General features: G+C 41.3%; 1 protein-coding gene across 2 annotated transcripts in view; it reads right to left on the bottom strand.

Moving 5' to 3' along the window:
• The window catches only part of kcnb1 (potassium voltage-gated channel, Shab-related subfamily, member 1), a 34,177-nt gene extending 15,243 nt beyond the window's left edge, over nt 1-18,934 (bottom strand). The window contains exons 1-3 of one of the 2 annotated variants that reach the window (XM_070958759.1): nt 18,466-18,934; nt 15,932-16,001; nt 14,561-15,216 (exon numbers count right to left, since the gene is read on the bottom strand). In XM_070958759.1, coding sequence (XP_070814860.1) covers nt 14,561-15,169 — 609 coding nt within the window. In that variant the 5' untranslated portion in view covers nt 15,170-15,216; nt 15,932-16,001; nt 18,466-18,934. The remainder of the gene's footprint in view (nt 1-14,560; nt 15,217-15,931; nt 16,002-18,465) is intronic. The other variant, XM_070958758.1, reaches the window with a different exon arrangement.
• Between the last annotated feature and the right edge of the window lie 1,050 nt (nt 18,935-19,984).

Below are 19,984 nucleotides of genomic sequence, written 5' to 3'. Positions count from 1 at the left end.
GACCATGCCTCTCTAATGTTAAGGTTACTGCCTAACCTCCATTAATGCGTCTTATTGATGGGCAGAGACTCATGCAGGCTTGGTCTCTATAAATATTAAATAATGGTGAAGAGTCTTTTTTCTTAAATAATCTGTGCATGTATTGCAAAAGACTCAGAGTCACATTATTGTGTGAGATTTATGTGTATTTCAGACCAGTGAGCTATGTTAAATTCAATTTAGTTGCACTCCTTGAACTTGCTCCAGCTCTTAGAAGACTGGCAATACGTCTGTTGATAACTTAATTTTCATTAGATTTGATGTACAGCTTCTGCATGTTATTATTTCTTATTTATTTTCTTGTTACCTTATTTAGCCCCTTAAAACACTGTGCACTTTGAGGTCATAGAAAAGTCTGAAACAAGCCATTTGGGGGCAAACTTTTCCCAAACTCTTGCAGCACTTGCATGCACAAAGTGCACCACAAGCCCATTCAACTACTAATGCAGGTAGGAAATCTATGCCTGGACCATCCATCTCCTGAATGAATCCCACCTCATCTCCTCTCCCTCTCAATTATTCATGCATTTCAGATGAAGAAGAGAATCCAGACTCAGCATCTATATTTAAACTCTGGCTGGTCCATGGTGGCTGTATAAATAGAAACAGTATAGGGTCTGGCACACCAAAGGAGGATTTTGACTTGGAGAACTCAGCATTTATAAGGATTGGAAGGAGATGAAAGACAGTTTCGTTAATATTGTCAAGGCATTTCCAGATTGAGGAAATACAGAGTAGTTATTGAGGTAAGGGTAAAACATTGTGCCATTACAATGCTGTTGCCATTGAGTCAAGTCTTTCACATTGTCCAGGGATATAAGTCTGATAATGAATGTAAATGATGCAGTTCGTGCAGTCTTACAATCCCTGATCGTTTATTCATTACCGAAATCAGAGAACGTCACAGAATACTCTCCAGACAGCAGCACGGGGGGAAATGTAAACATGAGAGAAGCATTGATTTGAAACACAAAGACAGACGCAGACAGAGAAAGACACACAACCCCTCAACACATGCACAAACACACACAAACACACACACAGTCAATCAACAGTGATGCTTGAATAGACGGCAGCTGCAAGTCTCGGCATCGCAGAAATGACAGTTGCCATGGTGACAGTGAACTTTTAAACATTTTAGTGATGGCAGTGAAAGAGACATAAAAGAGAGGCAAGAGCACATAAACGCTCAAAAACAAAGGTAAGACTTGAACGGCCTAGACTGAGCGATGTGAATGTCACATATTCTACTCACAGAGCAAGAGCAGTACACAAAGCACGATTACTCTTAATCCTGAACTCAAACACATGCTTACTGCAGATAGTCTGCCTACGAACAGCGTAACATTGCACTGAGTCCATATTTCACAGTTTGTGAGAGCTCAGATCAGTGGCCATTCAGTGTCGGTGCTGTTAATCCCTTTGAGAGTTATACTCAGATTAACATGCAAATCCTTGAAGTTTTGGTAATTGGACAGCTAAGCGTATACTTTTTGTGCTTAAAACAGCCTGCGTTGTGTTGGTCATGAACTGATTCAAGAGCCAAAATATGTGTCAGGTCAAAGAGAACACAGGGATGAGCACAATATACGTTTAATGAATTCAATTACTGCAGCCTGTACGGGAGGATCTGTGCTGTACTAATGTAAATAAATGTGCAAGAAGATAATTAACCAATCACTAAGCCCCACCCCCGCTTAGTTACTCTTGCTATGCCTCAAGCTTTCCTGTCCATTCACACGTAGCACATGCATAGTTTAAACCACGAACAGATTTACCGCTTTTGTAGCATTTTGCAACATTTGTAGTAATTTTCATTGCCACAATCGTCCATTCCTGTGATTTCAGACAGGATTAGACAAAAGCAGTTCTTTCTAGCCAGGAAACATTGATCACTGTGGGCTGCTGTCAACAGCTGATTTGATCAGATGATAACTAGCTAATCAAGCTAATTTAGCTCTGTGAGTTGGTGGTAAGCATTGTCTCTGACTGACTATTTAAGGTTCCCAGGGGACTCGTTTTACAAGGAGAGTCTTGTAAAATGGAATTTGTGAAGACCCTTGATGGCAAAATGATAATGTGCAGGGGCTTAGAAGATGGTCAGTTTGAATTTAGGATGAAGGATTATTAAAACCCAATAACCAATAAATAAATAAGTAAAAAATACAGTATTTGTGATGATATGTATGTGCATATGATGTGTGCAGGTGAGAGTGCGTGCCTGCATTTGGGTTTGCGTGTCAAAACCTGCATGTAGTCCCAGGCCGGCTGAAAGTGCTCATCAAGGCGAAAGGCTTCTCACACCAGCAGTCAAGTGCTCTCTCCCTACTCTTACAATCGGCCATTGGCTTGATGAAGGCTTCTCCTTCACCTTGGTGGATTCTATTTCTGCCTCTGGCCTTCACACTTCCCTCAAAGTCATTCATTCACCTCTCCACACAACCTGCACAGTGGAATGAAGTCCTCCAATAGGAGAGCTGCAATGGCGACAGCAAGTGGAGCAGCTTCTGGACTTGAAGGCACTGATTTAAAGACCCTGTCGTGCTGTGCACAAAAAGAGATGTTGAGGATTAGATGTGGTGTGCAGGGGGTTGCATGTCACACTAACGCTGAGATGGCCTCTCTGCAGGGCTACGACCAGCTGATGCCTCAGGGCCCCTCTGCTGTGTTGTGTGTGTAAAAAATGGTGAGAAAAGAGATGAACAAATATAAAATGTCATGATATACAATTCTATGTTCATACAGGCTGGCAGCAAAAACACCAATAATATACTGAGACAATAATTTTTAATAGAGCCAGGTCTGTGAGCCAGCTCAGGCAGGCAACTTGAGTCGTGCTGATATACTCAAACTCTACTTAATGCAACACAGTACAGTACATCCACTGCACCCTCTGACAGGCGGTCTACTGTACAACTTACCTGTAAATTCCCCGTCCTCCGTTCTGCTCTTATGCAGCCAAACTCTACTTCAACAATGATGCAAGCGCTTGCTACTGCAGCTATTGCTCATAAAACCTTTCATAACCTCCGTCTCCACCTGTACGGTCTGATTCCAAGGGGCTCTGGAGGAGAGTTTATTACTGACACCCCCCAACATCTGCTGTGCTGAGCTTGATTTAGGCTCATGGGAACAGAGGCCTGAGCTTGGACACCACATATCAACTCACAATACACACTGTATTCACATAAAATAAATCCATTCCACGCGGGTTAACTGACCAAAGTGGTTATTTTCCACTTCATTGGATGGAGAAAGTTTTGAGCCACTGTGCTGTTCCTGGATGTCTGTATGAACTTATCGTTCATCGAACAGGTGATTTTCCCGTTATTCATTGTAGTGTCTCATACTTACAGACATGGCAGATATTTATAGGCTGTGGTGGAAATGATAAATGTTAAACCAATTAAATGTACATTTAGTCTTAGATTTCAGTTTGTTTCTTTGGAAACTTGAAACTGGCTTTTTCTTCTTTTACGTTTCAAACTCGTTTAGTTTTTCTTTCAGGCTCTCGATTCTTTGAAATGGGCCCACTGAGCAAAAACCACAGGACTGTCTAAAAGCACACTTTCCAGGTAGAGCAGCTTGTTACTCATACCCTGTAGCATTCTGCTAATTCATGATTTGTCTCACAATCATTGAGCAATGGAAGAAAACCATTGCTGCCATGCTAACTCTCCAAACTTGTGAAATCTAAAACAAGCTCGTCAGTTTGGATTTTTTTTTCCCCTGGTCTTCAAACTCTTCGCTGTTGCTCAAACGCCAGTGTTTATGTAGTCTATCGCATCATATCCTCACGTGTGATTCAGCAGTTGTGACAGTCATTGATGAGCACCGTCCTTGAGGGGTTAATGCTGATTCAGAGTTTCAGTTTTAATCACTCACCCACTAACTTAGAGAGCAGAGTGAGGCTGCATTTCACTGGACAGTGTGACCTCTATATCACTCCAACCGTAAGACTGAAACTACAATGTCTTCAATAAAATATACTAAAGACTAGACTGCCAAGGTCCCCCTTCGTCATAGAGGAAATAACTTGAAATATATACGGCTCCGTGTTGAGGACACGCAATCTTCTTATGATACATTTTGTAGTGCAGAGACAGAGTGCTAAGACATGACAAAGCATTATGTAAACCCACTTGGCTATGTTCAAACTTTACTTGTCTTTTCTTTCTCAACATGCTAAATATTTTAGGATTATTTTAACTATACATGTGTTTTCTCCTGCGAACAGGAAGGCATTTGTGTCCTCGACTGGCTTGTGACTATCAAGACAACATGTGATGAGAATTAATTTAGAAGATCTGGCCCTTTGATGCTGAACTTTTCTTTTCTGCCCTCATAGCAGAAACAAAATACTAACCAGATGCTTTTGTTCTTTTAGCTTCTGGGAATGGGGATGATCGTCCAGCACATGGGCCTCGTTCTTTCAAGTTTAATCTGGTCCGAAGGCAACCGCAAACTGAAATGGCTGATACGCCCCATGAAAATGATTTTCACAGACTTTACCCAGGTCATCCAGGTTCAACTAATTCTAGGTTGTTTAGAATTGCACAATATAGTCAAGAGGTAGTCATTCTCATAGAGGCAGCATTGCATCTGTGTGTAATGCGAAGGTCCAAACAGCATAACCCAAATTTGATCTTAATAATCAAATTAGGATTTGTTCATAATTAGAATAATACAAATATTAAAGTAATTATTGTTGCTGTCAGGTCCTACACACACGACTGTGACACATACTGATTCCCTAAACTACGAGGAACAGGAATTTGAACAATACTGTGACGTCAGACGCTGACAACCCAGAATCTGAAGTGTTCTTCCCACAGGCTAAAGAAGAGTGAATATACGACTCTTATTATCTGCTCAATCCTTTTTCCCCCTCAGTCATAAACCTACCTCTTCATTTTCTGTTTCTCTGGCTCAGTCGCAGCCTGCATCTTTCACAGCAATTTTCTTGTTCATCTGCTTCATTTTCACAGTCTTTCTCTATCTCTGTTTTGTTTCCTCCCTTACAGTCTTTGCTCCTCAGGCTTCCTCCTCTTGGGGACAGTGAAGTCTTTCGCTCAGTGCTCACGTAACAACAGCTCAACTCCAGATTGAATGAACAAAGGAACTGCGTAGCTTTGCAGTGGCAATGCACAATTCTTGACCATTTTCTTATCGTCCACTACGCAGTCTCACAGCCAATTCACTGGAATGAAGCGACAACACCACTCTAAAGATCTGAAGTACTTTTTTTTTTTACTTTTGTCCAAGCTTTCTTTTCAACAGATCCGTGCAATCACTTTGCATGAACTTCGGGTTGCTTGTTGCTCTGACGACCATAGTTATGTAATGTATAACTCACTTATGAATTTCAGTCACCAAACAGACAGAACATGTCCACAGAAATAAATTCTGCAATAGTAAATAGAGCAAGACGAACAAATTGCCTTTACTAAACCTATTCTACAGCAGTGAAAAGCTGTGCCCCCAGTGCACGCCTGAAAAGCTGAGATGACACTACAAATCCTGAACTACCCACTACAAAATGCATGACATGACTTGTAAAATACGCACAAACACGACTCAACCACTAGAGACTCATACCTCTGCACGTTAACAGTGAATGAGCATTAAATTATGCACCTAAATGCTAAAACAGCAACCAAATAGTCCCAAACTCCTTCCAAAACCTTTATCTGACCAATTCCACTAATAAATATCAATCAAATGAACAGTGAACAGATGATCATTGCCTTGATCATCTCATTGTGGCTCGGTCTTTCTATCCTTGGTCATATGGGCTGCACTTCTTCACGTAATATCCCCCTAACACATCAAATGATAGTTGGTGCCAGTGTGGTTATGTAATCTCCTCTGAATCAGCGTGAAACATGCCATGAACATTCAGTCTCCTCAGAGGAAGCAACATAGATTTTGAAGACCCCCATGACCTTTTCTCTACTGCCACAATCCGCCCAAATATCCAACTTTCAAATGAGTGTGTCTCTTGACTTGAAGCAGAGTGTTTGTGATGCTCAATGATGCTGCCAACAGAAAGGAACGCACTGATACTGAGGATCCCATCACCTTTCCCTTACTGTTACCATCAGGCCAAACTTCTGCTACCGTTGTGTAATCTACCCAGCAGACTGTTGACTGTGACAGTTACAGCTAAGTGGGGGGATTATCAGGCCTTAGTGGACATCTGCACTCTACTTAGTATTTTCTCTAAGTGCCTACTCCAACAGCATAAAGTATATAAAAAGGTGATTTTGTGTTTTCATATGTTGTTCTTGCTGCAGGTATCAGACCAAAATCAACAAGCTTTTAAGAGAAACACAGTTGACTAGTGCGCACTGCTGGTGCTGTCGAGATCTGGGTTAATGCAAGTGTATGAACATAAAACTGCACTGTATAAATAGTGTGAAAGCTGGACGTAGCAATTGTTTTATTTTAAAAATGGATTAAATGACTAATTCGCTTATGGTGATGGACTGGCAGAGACTCTGCAGTTCTCCTCAGCTCTGAGGATTTTTAGAGTCTGTTAGCATTGTTATGTTTTTCCTGAGCAGTGAATATTATAGTGAATATTGGACTTAACATTATTCAGGTGTCCAGAGATATGACTCCAACTGAATGCTAATGTTCCTCTATATCTGCTTGATGTAAAGACTGCTTGCTCGCAGGTACGCCATATCAACTTCATAAGGTGATAACACTTTAATCTTATGTTTAGAGCCTTTTCCGCTGCCCCCATGTGGCCCAAAAATTGGCTAGAGCAGGTTTAAGTGTCTTGGATCAAGATGTGCAATCCAACAAATATGTCCTTGTTAGTTTCGCCAAAGTCATTTGGATGCCACTCTGAGCATTGTCAAAAACTAACAATCTTCACCGTATGTGAGGAAAAGCATCTTCTGGATGCCTTTTATGTGGCATATAAACAGAGTTTTGGTGCTCCAAAGCGTTTGGCTGTGACTTGCAAATGAATTTGTAATGAGGATGCAGGATAGGGAACGGAGCCATCTCCCTGCATTATAAGATCTCAATCATAATTGCTCAGCAGATTCACAAATCCTCAATGTGCCACCATCCATCTGGCCAAAAGTTAGGTCACTTTCTGGCTGACAACTTTCCTGGAGACATTTGGAAAATAAATAAATAAATAAATAGCTGAGTTTCATAGATCAAAACATATAAAAATACAAATTAGCCTTGTCAATTCCAGCTGGTAAAATCAACCGCAAGGAGTTAGAGTTTTGTGAAAAAGGTTCACTGAGCCTGAAAACAGCAGCTCAGCTTCCTACACTTCAGCCTTCTACCCTATGAGTATACAGGTTTGCAGGCTTTGTTAGCTACTACAGTGTCACAGTTGTTAGGTGATACATTTTTGACACCTACAGTCATAAAGTAGCACCATTAATTACATTCATCTAAAGACTTTTTTTTACTCTGAATGTCACTCTTAATCTCCTGAGGTTTTCAATCTGTATGTGTGTCCCCTTGTATTACTCACATTGTGGGGACTCACCTTACTTGTGGGGACAAAATGCAGGTCCCCATAATGTAAATCATTAAATTTTTGGGTGAAGACTTGGGTTAAGAGTAGGGCAAGTGATGGTTATGGTTATGGTTAGGGTAAGTCTCCAGGAAATGAATGTAAGTCTATGTAATGACAATGTAAGTGATGAAATATAGGTGTGTGTGTGTGTGTGTGTGTGTGTGTGTGTGTGTGTGTGTGTGTGTGTGTGTGTGTGTGTGTGTGTGTGTGTGTGTTGTGTGTGTGTGTGTGTGTGTGTGTGTGTGTGTGTGTGTGTGTGTGTGTGTGTAAAAGGATGGTTAGACAAAGAGGAAGTGAGGGCAGTGAGATATTTTTAAACAAGACAATTTAGCGTCATCATAAGAATCCATTATAAACTGGTGGGATAGTGTTTCAGTACATTAGAAACTGTGTACTATGCAAATATAGGTGTGTGTGTGTGTGTGTGTGTGTGTGTGTGTGTGTGTGTGTGTGTGTGTGTGTGTGTGTGTGTCACACTCACTCACTCACTCACTCACTCACTCACTCACTCACTCACTCACTCACTCAATCACTTTGCCTCACTGCTCCCTGTCAATAAATCTATACGTTTAGCTAACTGTAGCTAATCCTAAAATATGGACCAAATAAGGTTTAAGATTTTGAGTGTATTTCAACTTTAACCTTAGTAGCTGCAGCAGAATTTTCATAGCTGCATTTGAATCTGACTTCAGGGCAAGTTAGAAGAGGCATAACCGCGGCTGTTATGACGAGGAGACATTGTGACAGGCAGCGAGAGCAACCCGCATGAAAGCAATCGTTGAGGCACTCAATCTCTGAGTGCACATGATCCCAGCTTATATCTCAGCACTTTACCTACCCAGACAACGTGGACACAGAACCTGGCGAAGTCTGATATGTTGTTTTCCCCTAATCCCCTATCAAGCACAAATTTGTGACTTGGTCACTCTGAAGCTTCCTACCACAGAGTTACATGAGATACTTGATACTCACTACATTACTGCCCTCCCCTCTCTGTGTGGTTTGTAGCACACAGGGCTTTAAGACGGACGTGTAAAAAGCTGCAGCCTGTTTGTATAGACACTGTGGGTACCACCTCGGTTGCTTATATAGACTTAAGGTAATGATCAGGATCACCATCAGCACATTAAAATAAAGCACTGATGGTTAATGGTGATTATATGGGAGATGAGACTGCTGCCATTTAAGCAGAGTGTAGTAGAACTGAGGGATCAACTGTGCATGATGAGCAGTGGATACAGAACGGCGTGAGGCACACACAGAGCTTTTGTGTTCATGGTTACTGGTTGACATATAAACCCACTAGCGTGAAGCATTTGGTGAACATCAGGTGTGTCCTGGAGTGGCTTTGACAATGAATATTGAGGGGAGACAGTTGCCTTTCTTTTACTTTTTGGAGGTGCCCAAGCACAAAGTCCTCCAACTTAAATGTTGGATGATAACAACAAATATGAGAAAGGGGTTGAATTATTCATCAGTGTGCCCTGCAGCTGTTATGAGGGTTTCATTTGCAGATTATGAACGCAGCCTTCTTCATACTCTGTATATGAATACTGAATGTTTGTATTTTTGTCTTACATCATCATGGCCATGTTCATATAGACATACAAGATAATGTTGTGCATGGCAGTTTGTGTATGACATATGTTTTATATAAAGTAGCTATTTATGTCATACACAAGATGTATTGTATTATATAATTTATCTTAACAACACTTTTTACGTAGTGTTGATTGCCACTTGTACCATGACTTTGACACTGAAGCTGGAGCTGGCAATGTTGGACAAAACCAGCAAGAGTCGACAATGCTTTTGAAGGTATTCAACCAAAGAATCCCATCCCCTCCCTTACAGTGATGAGAACCGGTTCTTTAATAAATACACAAGTAACTCTGCTGAAAGCCACAATCATAAACAGCAGCCAGCACAAACTTTCAGCCAGCTAACTGGCCCTGCAGTTAGCACTCATTGCTGCAGGTGTGTGCTTGGTGTTATCAGGTTAGCTGCTGAATGAGGGTCTGTGTTGTTTGTACACTCCATGAGCATTTCTCTGGGACAAACATAGAAAATGTGTTAAATTTGTACACAAAACATCTCTTCATTGAATAAGCAGATTGAAGAAGGAGCTCTAACTGATACAAGCATAACTGCATTACAGTCCTCCAGGGGGTAAAACTGAGGGTAAAAAACATGACTGGACAGCATTCATCCACGTAAAATTTTACTTCTTTGCTTTACCAGACAGCCCGTCTTGCTGTTCATCCAATTTGGGCATTTGATGGCATTTAGGGAGGCAACAAGAATTAGGCAGCTGGAGTTGTTGAATTGCACAGTAACAAATAACTGTCATCATCATGGCTTTGTATCAATTGACAGAGGGAAACCATGTAACCTGAAAACAACAGCGTGCCAAGAATGGACCCTTGGGGAACACCACAAGCCAGTAATGTACAGAGGAACAGGAATCTGTTGTCACAACAAAGACGGTTCTGTTATAGAAGGTATGACAGCAATCTTCAAAAGTGTCATCTCAGTGTTACGGTAAGATGTAAAATCTGATTGCAGAACAATTAAGGGCTAGATATCCACAAGGAATCTGATCTTTGCGAAATAATTTATGGGATTTGTGCAAAAGAAAGTGACTTCCATAACATCCTTCAAAATGATCGAAAAAAAAAATCGTTGATCTTTCATTAGTTATTCATTGCAGAAATGCAGACTGTGGATGATCAAGCCCCTGAACAACACAATGTTCTTGTCTCATTTTGTAAGACTTCCTATACATCATCATCCATTTGACTGTGTGTGACTTTCCAGCTACAGAAATAGTGATCGATTCTATTCTGGTCGCTTCATGTCTTGGATTCTGCTGCAGACTGATTTATGATTAGGAGTATAGCCAAACCACATTTATATGTCATCTTAAATGTGACACAAGAGGAGCATAATTGGAATTTGTTGCCTGCCATCTGATGCACAATACCCACTGACAGAGCAGGGATTGGTAATTCTCCATTTTGGGACGTATGTAGGATAAAAATGACAGCAACATTCATGTTCGGCTTTGGTTCCTTATATAAATCAGTTGAAGCCAAACTCATGGATTCCATTTCTACGCTAAGCATAAAGCAGAATCTTAAAAATATTTGTGAAAAGTACCTCAAATGTGATTATCTACAGTTGGGCTTGGTGTATCTGAGTCCTACAGTAATAGATGTCTGGGAAATATCTTGAACAAGGCTACTCAAAATGAGTGAAAATTTCCAAATGAATTTCACTCCACATTGTAAATCTGTTGTATCCTAATTACTAATCCTGAGATTATCATCACTACTTTTAAAGTTAATGTTTTGCTTGTAAGTGACAGTATAAAGATCAGTGATAATCTCAGCATCCTAATCCTAACGTCTACTAGCTCTGGTATTGTTTGTGTTTATTAAAGACAGAAACAGCCCAAATATAAGACGACATTACATAAATGTTACTGCAGCTGAAATAGACCTTTTCTTGGTACTGCTTTGCCAGCGGTCAGACGCAATCTTATTTTATGGCGCCTCAAATCTGATTTTGAGCGAGAGACAGACAATGCTGTGGCTTACAAAGAATGTAAACACAGAAAGGGAAGCTTCAAATTGGGCCCGGAGTCTCCTGGAGAATAATTAATGTGACATTTCCCTGACATTTAGTCGGCGGTATAGTGGAGGAGCCTGAAGAAGGGGAGGAAGGAAGCAGAGATATGAGCCAGTGTAGGAAAAGAGAGACAGGAAGGACGACAGGGCAGAAAGAACACAGGCAGAAATATTGTCTTTTCCCCTGAACATCTTGACAAATACTGCTCAACATTAAAATACAGAAACTAAGCAGAATTGCATGAAAAGAGAAACACAAATAGACCTACTCTAATGTTCAGTACCCACTCCTTCAGTGATGGTAAAATTATATTTTTGTTGCTTGGTAACCATTTGTTTTATGCTCACCATCTGTTTATGGGCTGTTACACATGCACTTCCATCTCTGACCCAGGATAGGAAAAAACAGCTGATGAGCTAACACTGGGACAGTCTGTGGTCGAATCTGGACCGCTTGACAATCCCACAGTTTGTTCCAGCCTATTAAACAGTGACTTTGACAATACATCAGGCCCTATCAATGCTTTTAGTAGTTGGGTCTGTGGTTTCACATTGCCCTTTTAAGCTAATTAGGAACTGATAAACTCTTCATCTTGCTGTGTCAAGGTCGCTCTTTTTTCTGGCATGCCATCCTCCGCTATAAGCTTATAATGATGCCAAACAAAAAGATGATGAACACTTTTTTCGATGGTAAGCACTGCACCCACTCATCAGTTGGTGGTTATTGAGAGCTACAGATTGGAAGGAAACAATATGCATAAGCTCTTTCCTCTGTCATTATTCAAAGCAAAGAGCACCCATCTTGGTTAAGCAATTCAGAAGTGTTCCCCAGTGATACAATGAAAATTGCAAATACCACGGTGCGGTAATGGAGACAGCAACGTGTGTTCAGCTCGGAGTGGTCATCTCCTTTTTGTAGGCTACAGCACTTCCTTAGCTCTAACACAATAAACATTGATCCTGCATCTCTTTGGTTCCCATGAAGAAGATATTCCACTGACAGACTCACAGCACTCATCTCGGTCTGTTTGTGGGGTAGCGCTGACAGTTCTCACCGCAAAGCATCAGCCGACACAAAGTGCTAATAGTTTCATTTCCATTTCCTAAACGCTCCACAAACAAGGCCTTCTGCTCCCTTAAAACAGTGCTGGAAAGAGACAGCATCCTCTTTGATCCCTCCAATCCAATCTAGGAGAGTGTGATCAAAGGCTGCTCATGTTTAGCACTGCTGCGGTCTCCCAGGTTGCAGTTGCAGGTGCGGCTCTCTGAAAAGCCTTCTGAGGGCCAACTTTGGCGTTTTGAGCTGACTAAAGGTGAGCACACCTCACAGAAATCAGCACCCTCAGGCATCCCCTTCAGATAAGGATCATTTGCAGTAGAATGAGGAACTTGATATCTAATTATGACTGCAGGGATGCAACACACAGATGTTAGAAATAAAATGCAGAGTTACATGCTCATTCAACCAAACTGCATAATATTAACACACAACCACATGGGTTATAAATTGCAGCAGCTGCATTGCCGTCACCTTTATTTTAACCTTAAATTCTACGTTAATAAATGTCTTAGACGGCTGCTTTCTTAACTGACTGAGCTAAACTCCAAAGTTATCGACTGATCTTGTGTCACACGTCACAACCTAATCTTCTACTGATCAAAAAGTGCTCCTCCCTAGCACTGACTAATCCCAATGACTCAAAACAATCCTAAATCCCTTTTGACTTGACGTTTGTCTGCACAAAGATATAATTCAATACCCCTGCCTCCTGCAGAACATCTCAAATTCAACTGGCAGAAGATGATGCAGGGTGTGGTTGTCACAAACACACAACAGAATGCAAAAGGACAGTCAAAAGAAATTACTTCAACAGTCAAATATGTATTTTCATGCTGTTAGCGAGGGCAGCTAAGTGATGTTCAAATGATTTATTGATGCATGACCAGCGCGTAAGGTCAGACAAAGTGTAAGTATGCATGTGTGTGCATCTGAATGTTTTGCATTTGTACATCCGTGTGTTTGAAAGTGTGTGTGTGTGTGTGTGTGTGTGTGTGTGTGTGTGTGTGTGTGTGTGTGTGTGTGTGTGTGTGTGTGTGTGTGTGTGTGTGTGTGTGTGTGTGTGTGTGTGTATGATGGTTCTCCAGTAAATAACAGATATTTTCAAATGATTTAGCCATGGACTTTTTGGCAAGTTTGGTAATGACAGCATTACAGGAGACACAGACAATGAACCTTGTGTCATGTTTGAAAGATGGCTAATAATGATGCATTCAGGGAGTTGCTTTCACTGTTACCAAACACATGTGACTGTTAAGACATGCTTTTTCTACTTCTTGAACAACCATAATGGCAGATAATGGCTCACACATCCCACGCTGATAAATCCACTGACTTTTTCTTTAATTCATACTCTTTACTTTGTGTTCCAACCTCAGAACAACCAAAACATACAATAAATAAATACCAAACCACAGCAACATGGAGGCGTCCTGACTGACCCATTTTGTGCAAACATAAACTTTTAAAACTTGTTAGCAGGTCTGAAAAGTCCATGTTGCAAAACTTTTGTTTTCCTCTTTTGTTTTCCTCTCTAAGTAATTATCTATGTTCAGTGGTCCATGTTACTCACACAGACACACTGAGCAGTGCATAATCACATAAAGGTTGTGGTCTTGTGCACAAGCATTTTTATGGTAGACCTTTTAATAAGGATTTAATGGTCTGCAAACTACAGCAGTCCAGCATCATGTTAATTAATTTGAAAATGAACTCACAAATATGCAAAAGCCCATCTTTTCCTTCAGGAGAGGGACTATTTTCATGCATCTATATGTCAAAGTGTGATGCACTATAAAACAAGACTAAGCGTCTACGGCCATGATAACATCTCTGGGAGGATGTTTTCAGCCACAGAGTGCAGTGACAGTGCTAACATGCTAATGTCAGCAGGTATAATGTTAACCATACTCATCACTTAATTTAGAGGGTTAGCATGCTAACATTTGCTAATTTGCCCTGAACACAAAGTACAGCTGAGGGTGATGAGAATGTCATTAGTTTGCAGGCAACCAAAGCATTGGACAAAGTTCAATTTTGATTTGAGCATGATGGAGGTTAAGGGATTAGTGGGATCATGAATGTGTGCACTAAATTTCTATCTCACTCTAAGATATAAATGTCTACCTCAAGGTGGCGCTAGTGTAAATGTCAGGGGCAGCAGGCTTCATCCTTTAGGACCATGAACATACCAAATTTCACGGCAATCCATGTAACAGTTGTTGAGATATTTCCAACCAATGACACGCTCATCTCTTCCACCCATCATCCAATGACAATTACCTTTGCTGCAACAGATGAGCTGGGCTTTTCCAGGAGGTCCCAAAGCTTCTTACGTTTTTCAGCACAGCAAGTGTTGTCAAATTCTTCTCCCTCTCTGTCTTTCAAATTGTTGGCCTCTCTTTTGAGCTCCTCGTTCATTTGCTCCTTTTTCTGGTGATACCTCGCCTGGCAACATGACTCCAGGTAGATCTCGTCAATGCCCCAGTAGTCGAGTTCTTGACTGAACGACAGGGCGCACATTTCTTCCATCATGTGAAGCTTGCCCGTGCGGTAGAAGTTCAGAATTGACGTGAATGCTCCCGGATGCCGATCAAAAAAGTACTCGTTCTCCTCAAGGTTGTAGTCATCGCACACTTCCATCAGAGATTCATGGGTGTTGCAATCTCTTAATTTTCCCAAACGCGTTCGTGGTAGCCTGTCTAACGTTCGCCACAAGACTTCATGTGGGAGACCCCCAACATTCAGCCTGACTCTGCGGAAACATGACTTGCTGCGAATGATGTCCACCGGTTCAGGTGGCAGCGATGATGTTGAGCGGGAGCCAGCTTTATTTAACTCTGTCAGGGATTTCTCCATGATGACTTTAGGTTCAACGAAGGTGGCAAACATCTGGGCCTATGGGCGACAGTTGGTCCTGTTCTCTTTCATTATCATATCTAAAGGATTCAAGAAACAAAACAAATCATTAGCATTCTAGGATTAGCCCCACATGTCAAGGCATACTCATCAATCATCAGACTCTGAACTGATATGATAATAAAAGCTGAAGGCCTGGATCCCGGGAATAGTTTAGAGCAGTGGTTCCTCACCTGGGGGTCAGAAGTCAAGGTATATAAGATAAATCTGATCGGTCACAAAGTGGTTGAAGGAAAAATCAGTCTTTGGTTGAACTGTTCATGTCCACACAGAGGCCATAATCTGCAGATCAACAGCCAAAAAGATTAGAAACCACTGGTTACAAGCAGCGTTTGGTCCAGCCTGGTTTGTCATGATCATCCCTGATAGATAGATCAATTGGTCCACAGTCAAAATCAGCAGTATAATCTATGAACGCTGGCTCAAGGCTAGTTAAATGAAGGATAAATTAAGTATCAATTACAACCATCGAGTATCAATTCTTTGTATTAATTATTTTCTACATTATTTCCTTAATCAACAGACAATTAGATGGGAGCTCTTGACAAAATCAGTAGTTTAAAAGGCTCCCAGGCGGCAAAATAAAGGCCAGCTAGAATGTATTGTTAGTACTATTTATGGCTGTCTCAACATCTGATACATCCTCCCTGATTTTTTTCAAGATTATTTCCTGAATCAACATTCAGACTAACACCTATTAGGCATTAACAAGAAAGAATGAAAAAAAGTTCCTACCAAGAAGTCTAAAAACCACTGAAAAACAGCCAGGAACAGACAGGTCCTGAGGACCAGGATTGAAGCATCACTGCTTTCAAAGGGCAGATAAATAAGAAACATATAAACTGTGTTATTATCTTTGGATATTTCACTGCTAGTGTCACATAATTTAGCAGTATTTTTATTTTTTGAATTCTGTTTTAAATTCCTCTTTGAATCAACAATAGATCCAGTCTCAGTTGGGGCAATGAGAGATGAGTCACACACGCAGTATCAGGAGTTAGACTTAATATCATTGTATTATTATCATCTAAACCAGGTGCCGAGTGAAACCTCACTGAGTATTATTTTCCACAACTTTTCCCTAAACATCGAAAACAACTTTAAATGCTACTCATTGAAAACCAGAATGGAAGAGCAGGGTCCTGAGGACCAGACCTGAACCTCACTGGTATGAAGGACTCCTGGGTAGAGAAATGTAGGGCAGATGAATCGAATCATTAACTCTGGATTTTCACTCATCCGTCGCTGTTATCACATCATCTATTGTATCATCCTCTTTGAATTCTTTTTAAACGATGGCCTGAATCAACAATAAACATTAACGTCCTCAGATGTGGGTTCTCGAGATGACTCACTCCTAATGACAGTTTGCAGAATCATACATTTCTCTTTAGGGTTAACAGGAAAAATACTTGGGAATCATGACTCATAGCTATAGATTGTCTGGCTTTGTCATCAACTGGAAAGACACTTTGTCGAATACAACAACTTCCCACCAAATCTCTAAAACGAAGCTTTATTCTGGCGACTGGCACGATACTATTACCATTAATGAAATACTTGACAAAATCTGTGTACTTACAAGAACATGCACCTTATTGATACGGAGGTCATTTTACCTTAGACTACTATTACTCACTAGTTACTACTGTTTATATCTCTGTATATTCACTAATACAGTTTATGCCCGCATACATCACAGTGTATATATACATACATTTATATTCATTTCATGTACAGTTAATTTACAGTTAATTCATTTTATCATTACTTATTGCAGTATTCTCATTTTTTAGTTGCATGGTTTTCATTTCATACATATAGTTTAAGCAGTGTTGGAGTCACTGTCATTTCTGTGCATATGACAGTAAAAAAGTCAAAGATCTCCTCCACATGTGTATTAAGGCACACATAAAAACTGATATGTTTGTTTTTGGGTGGGAGGGGGGGTCCTTAAAATGCTGCCTACTCCCTCTCTCCCATTACAAACTCCAGAATATATGAAAATGCAAATGTTTTTCGCTTCACAAGTTTAAGTGGTGGACACAAAATGTCTCCTACATCCCTGTAAAGTCCACCCTCAGTGTATCTGTGCACTGGAGGCTTCTGGTCTCCTCATCACACTTGGATTATTAGAGCAGCATTGGTTTCCAGACGATTTGTGATGTCACAAATCATGCTTGTAAAACCAGATTTTCAGGTAGCGCAGAGAAAAATCTACACTTTCAGCCCTCTGGTGTCAAACCCTGCACATCACTCAGTGAAGCTCAGACATTCAACTGTAGGAACCGCAGGGGGACTTTAAAATACTTCTCTTGGACATATTGCGTGGCTGCACGCAGCTCAGAGACAGGCATAAAAGGCTTTTAATCTACTGATGTGATTTATTTGTTTGGTTGATCATTGCTCCTGCTCGTGTGCCGCCCATGCAGAGCTGTGGGTGGGGACGCAGGACACCACAGTGATGATGAGTGTGCTACAAAGTGAGCGCTGTCCACTCTAATGGTGCTGAAACACCAGGAAGCGCTGTGCACTCCCCGAAACACGGCGAGGATCCTCCAGCAAGACGTTACACAGCACACAGCCTGGCTCTTCTCCTGACGGGGAGTCCGACATCTATTTCTTTATTTATTTCCATTTTTTTTTTTTTTAATCCATTTATGACTGTGAACTGTGACACAAGCTGTTACATTTAACACGCTGCTCATTTGGTCTGAGAGCCCAGCGACACCTCAGGCCCTGCAGATGTGATCATTGATCACTGTCGCACAAAGTTTCGGATACTTCACAAACACAATTAGGCCTAAGCGTGATGTCAACATGCATCACAAAGCACACAGCATAAAAACACAAAGACACAATGCAGAATTGAGGATTGTTGTGGACATGCGGTAACAGGCTGCAGGGAAGCAGTGAAAAGAAATGTTAATTTGAAGGAGCCTCCCTCCTGTTTTACTCAAGGCTTCATTAAAAACATTCAACGCACCACTAAAACAAACAGTATTTCCTCTTGTGTACACACTGTACTGTCCTGCGCAGCTACATATGCCAATGAGAAGAAGCTCAACGCTGGTTTATCAGCTGCAACTGCAATGTTGTGAATGCAAACCCTCCATCGTCAAGCATTTCTATGTTTCTCAGAGGCTGCCTGCTCCATGATGCTGCAGTTTAAATGCACAGTGGTCCTGCATGCCTCTGATTCTCTGTTACAATTGATAGCTTTCATGTGATTCAAAGTGTAAAGATGGAAATAAGCTTAAGGAAAATACCGTAGAGAGTTGTTGTCATCCCGCACTGAATCAAACCAGCACGTACCGCTCAGTCAACAATCAATCCGCTGGTACGAACGGAGATGAAGCAGGAGCATTTAAAAAAATAATAAAATAGAAGCCTCGTTATTGGTTTACTATTGCCAGGGTCTAACCCAATCCATTTCCCCCTCCTCTGCCTCCGACATGGCAGAGAGATCCTCAGCACGATCTACTGCCTCCCCGCCGGCTTCCTGCTCCGCATGTCGCACCTCTGTTCCGCCCGGAGATCAACAAGTACGCCGAGAGCCCATTCGGACAGACTACCTGTGTTTCCCAGTCAGCTGTGTGAGGAGGCGCCGCATCTCTCTGAAGGTGGATCCGTGGCAGCTCAGCGCTCCCTTTCCACATCCCATTAACTCCTTCAGCACCGCGCCTGGACGCCTGGCTCTGCCGCTGGAGCGGGACTTGTGAGCGCTGTTGTTGTCAGTTCAACGCTGCTTCATCTGGCGGGTGGAGGTGGGTTTGCCCTCCACTTATCTCCACATGCAGTGGGAGAAGTAGTCTGTTCCCCCGCACACAATACATTCATGTAAATTGTACTCACAAGTGCGTTATTAGCAGCAACGTATACCTGAAGTACCTGTGGTGAGAGTATTCATCCTGCTGGAAAAATGGCCCCTCAGTGATTTATTATCATATATTACATTGTTAGACCGGTGATGCATCAATGCATAAGGAGCATCTGGAGGAGGCGTGGAATGATTAATAGGGTAGGAAAGGGGAGGAAAACCAGGTCTGCATCACTCTTCATGTTTTCGGACTGTGGACTAAATCTTTTGTTTTTTTTGTGTAATTTTGCCTCTTTGGGAACAGTTGATTAAATGATCTGGAAGCGTAGAAGAGAAATGCGTTGCACTCTCTGAGCTCCTGCTCCTCTTAATGTAAAATCTTGATTTGAAAAGTAACTAGTAACTATCGCTATCTGTTAAGTAAATGTTGTGGAGTAAAAAGTAAAATAGTTCCATCTGGAGTGTAGTGGATAAGTACAAAGTAGCAAAGCAGAGTGGGAATACTCCAGTAACATACAAGTACTTCAATCCATCCAATATCCAATGTCACATTGCACTCTGTTGCACATTTTGTTAAAGGCCCACTCCAGACCGGTTTTATGACATATAAAAATATTCTGCTTAGAATAAATTGTGCATTTTTTCCCCCCAAAAAAATAAATAAATAAAAATTCTTAAAATGACTTCTTATCCTTTTGCCTCATTGAGAAATCTATTCATCATTTAAAAGTTTAACCACACGAGATTTCTCCCCCTCTGGAGCTGCAGGTTTCAAGTTTCCACATCGCGTTTCTGTGGGTTGCAAACTCACAGAGACGACGACACATTTAAGGTGAGCGCAAAGAAACTTCCCTCCCTCCTGCGGATAAAAAGCTGAAAACATCCTTCTGGTGTCAAACTCTGCACATACATCATTCTGCACAGTGAAGGTCAAACATCCAAGAGAAGCAAGAACAGGAAACATTTCT

This window comes from Chaetodon trifascialis, chromosome 3, assembly GCF_039877785.1.
Source record: "Chaetodon trifascialis isolate fChaTrf1 chromosome 3, fChaTrf1.hap1, whole genome shotgun sequence".
Lineage (NCBI taxonomy): Eukaryota > Metazoa > Chordata > Actinopteri > Chaetodontiformes > Chaetodontidae > Chaetodon > Chaetodon trifascialis.
The sequence above is the reverse complement of the archived record's forward strand: the minus strand, read 5'-3'. Positions and strand labels throughout refer to the sequence as shown.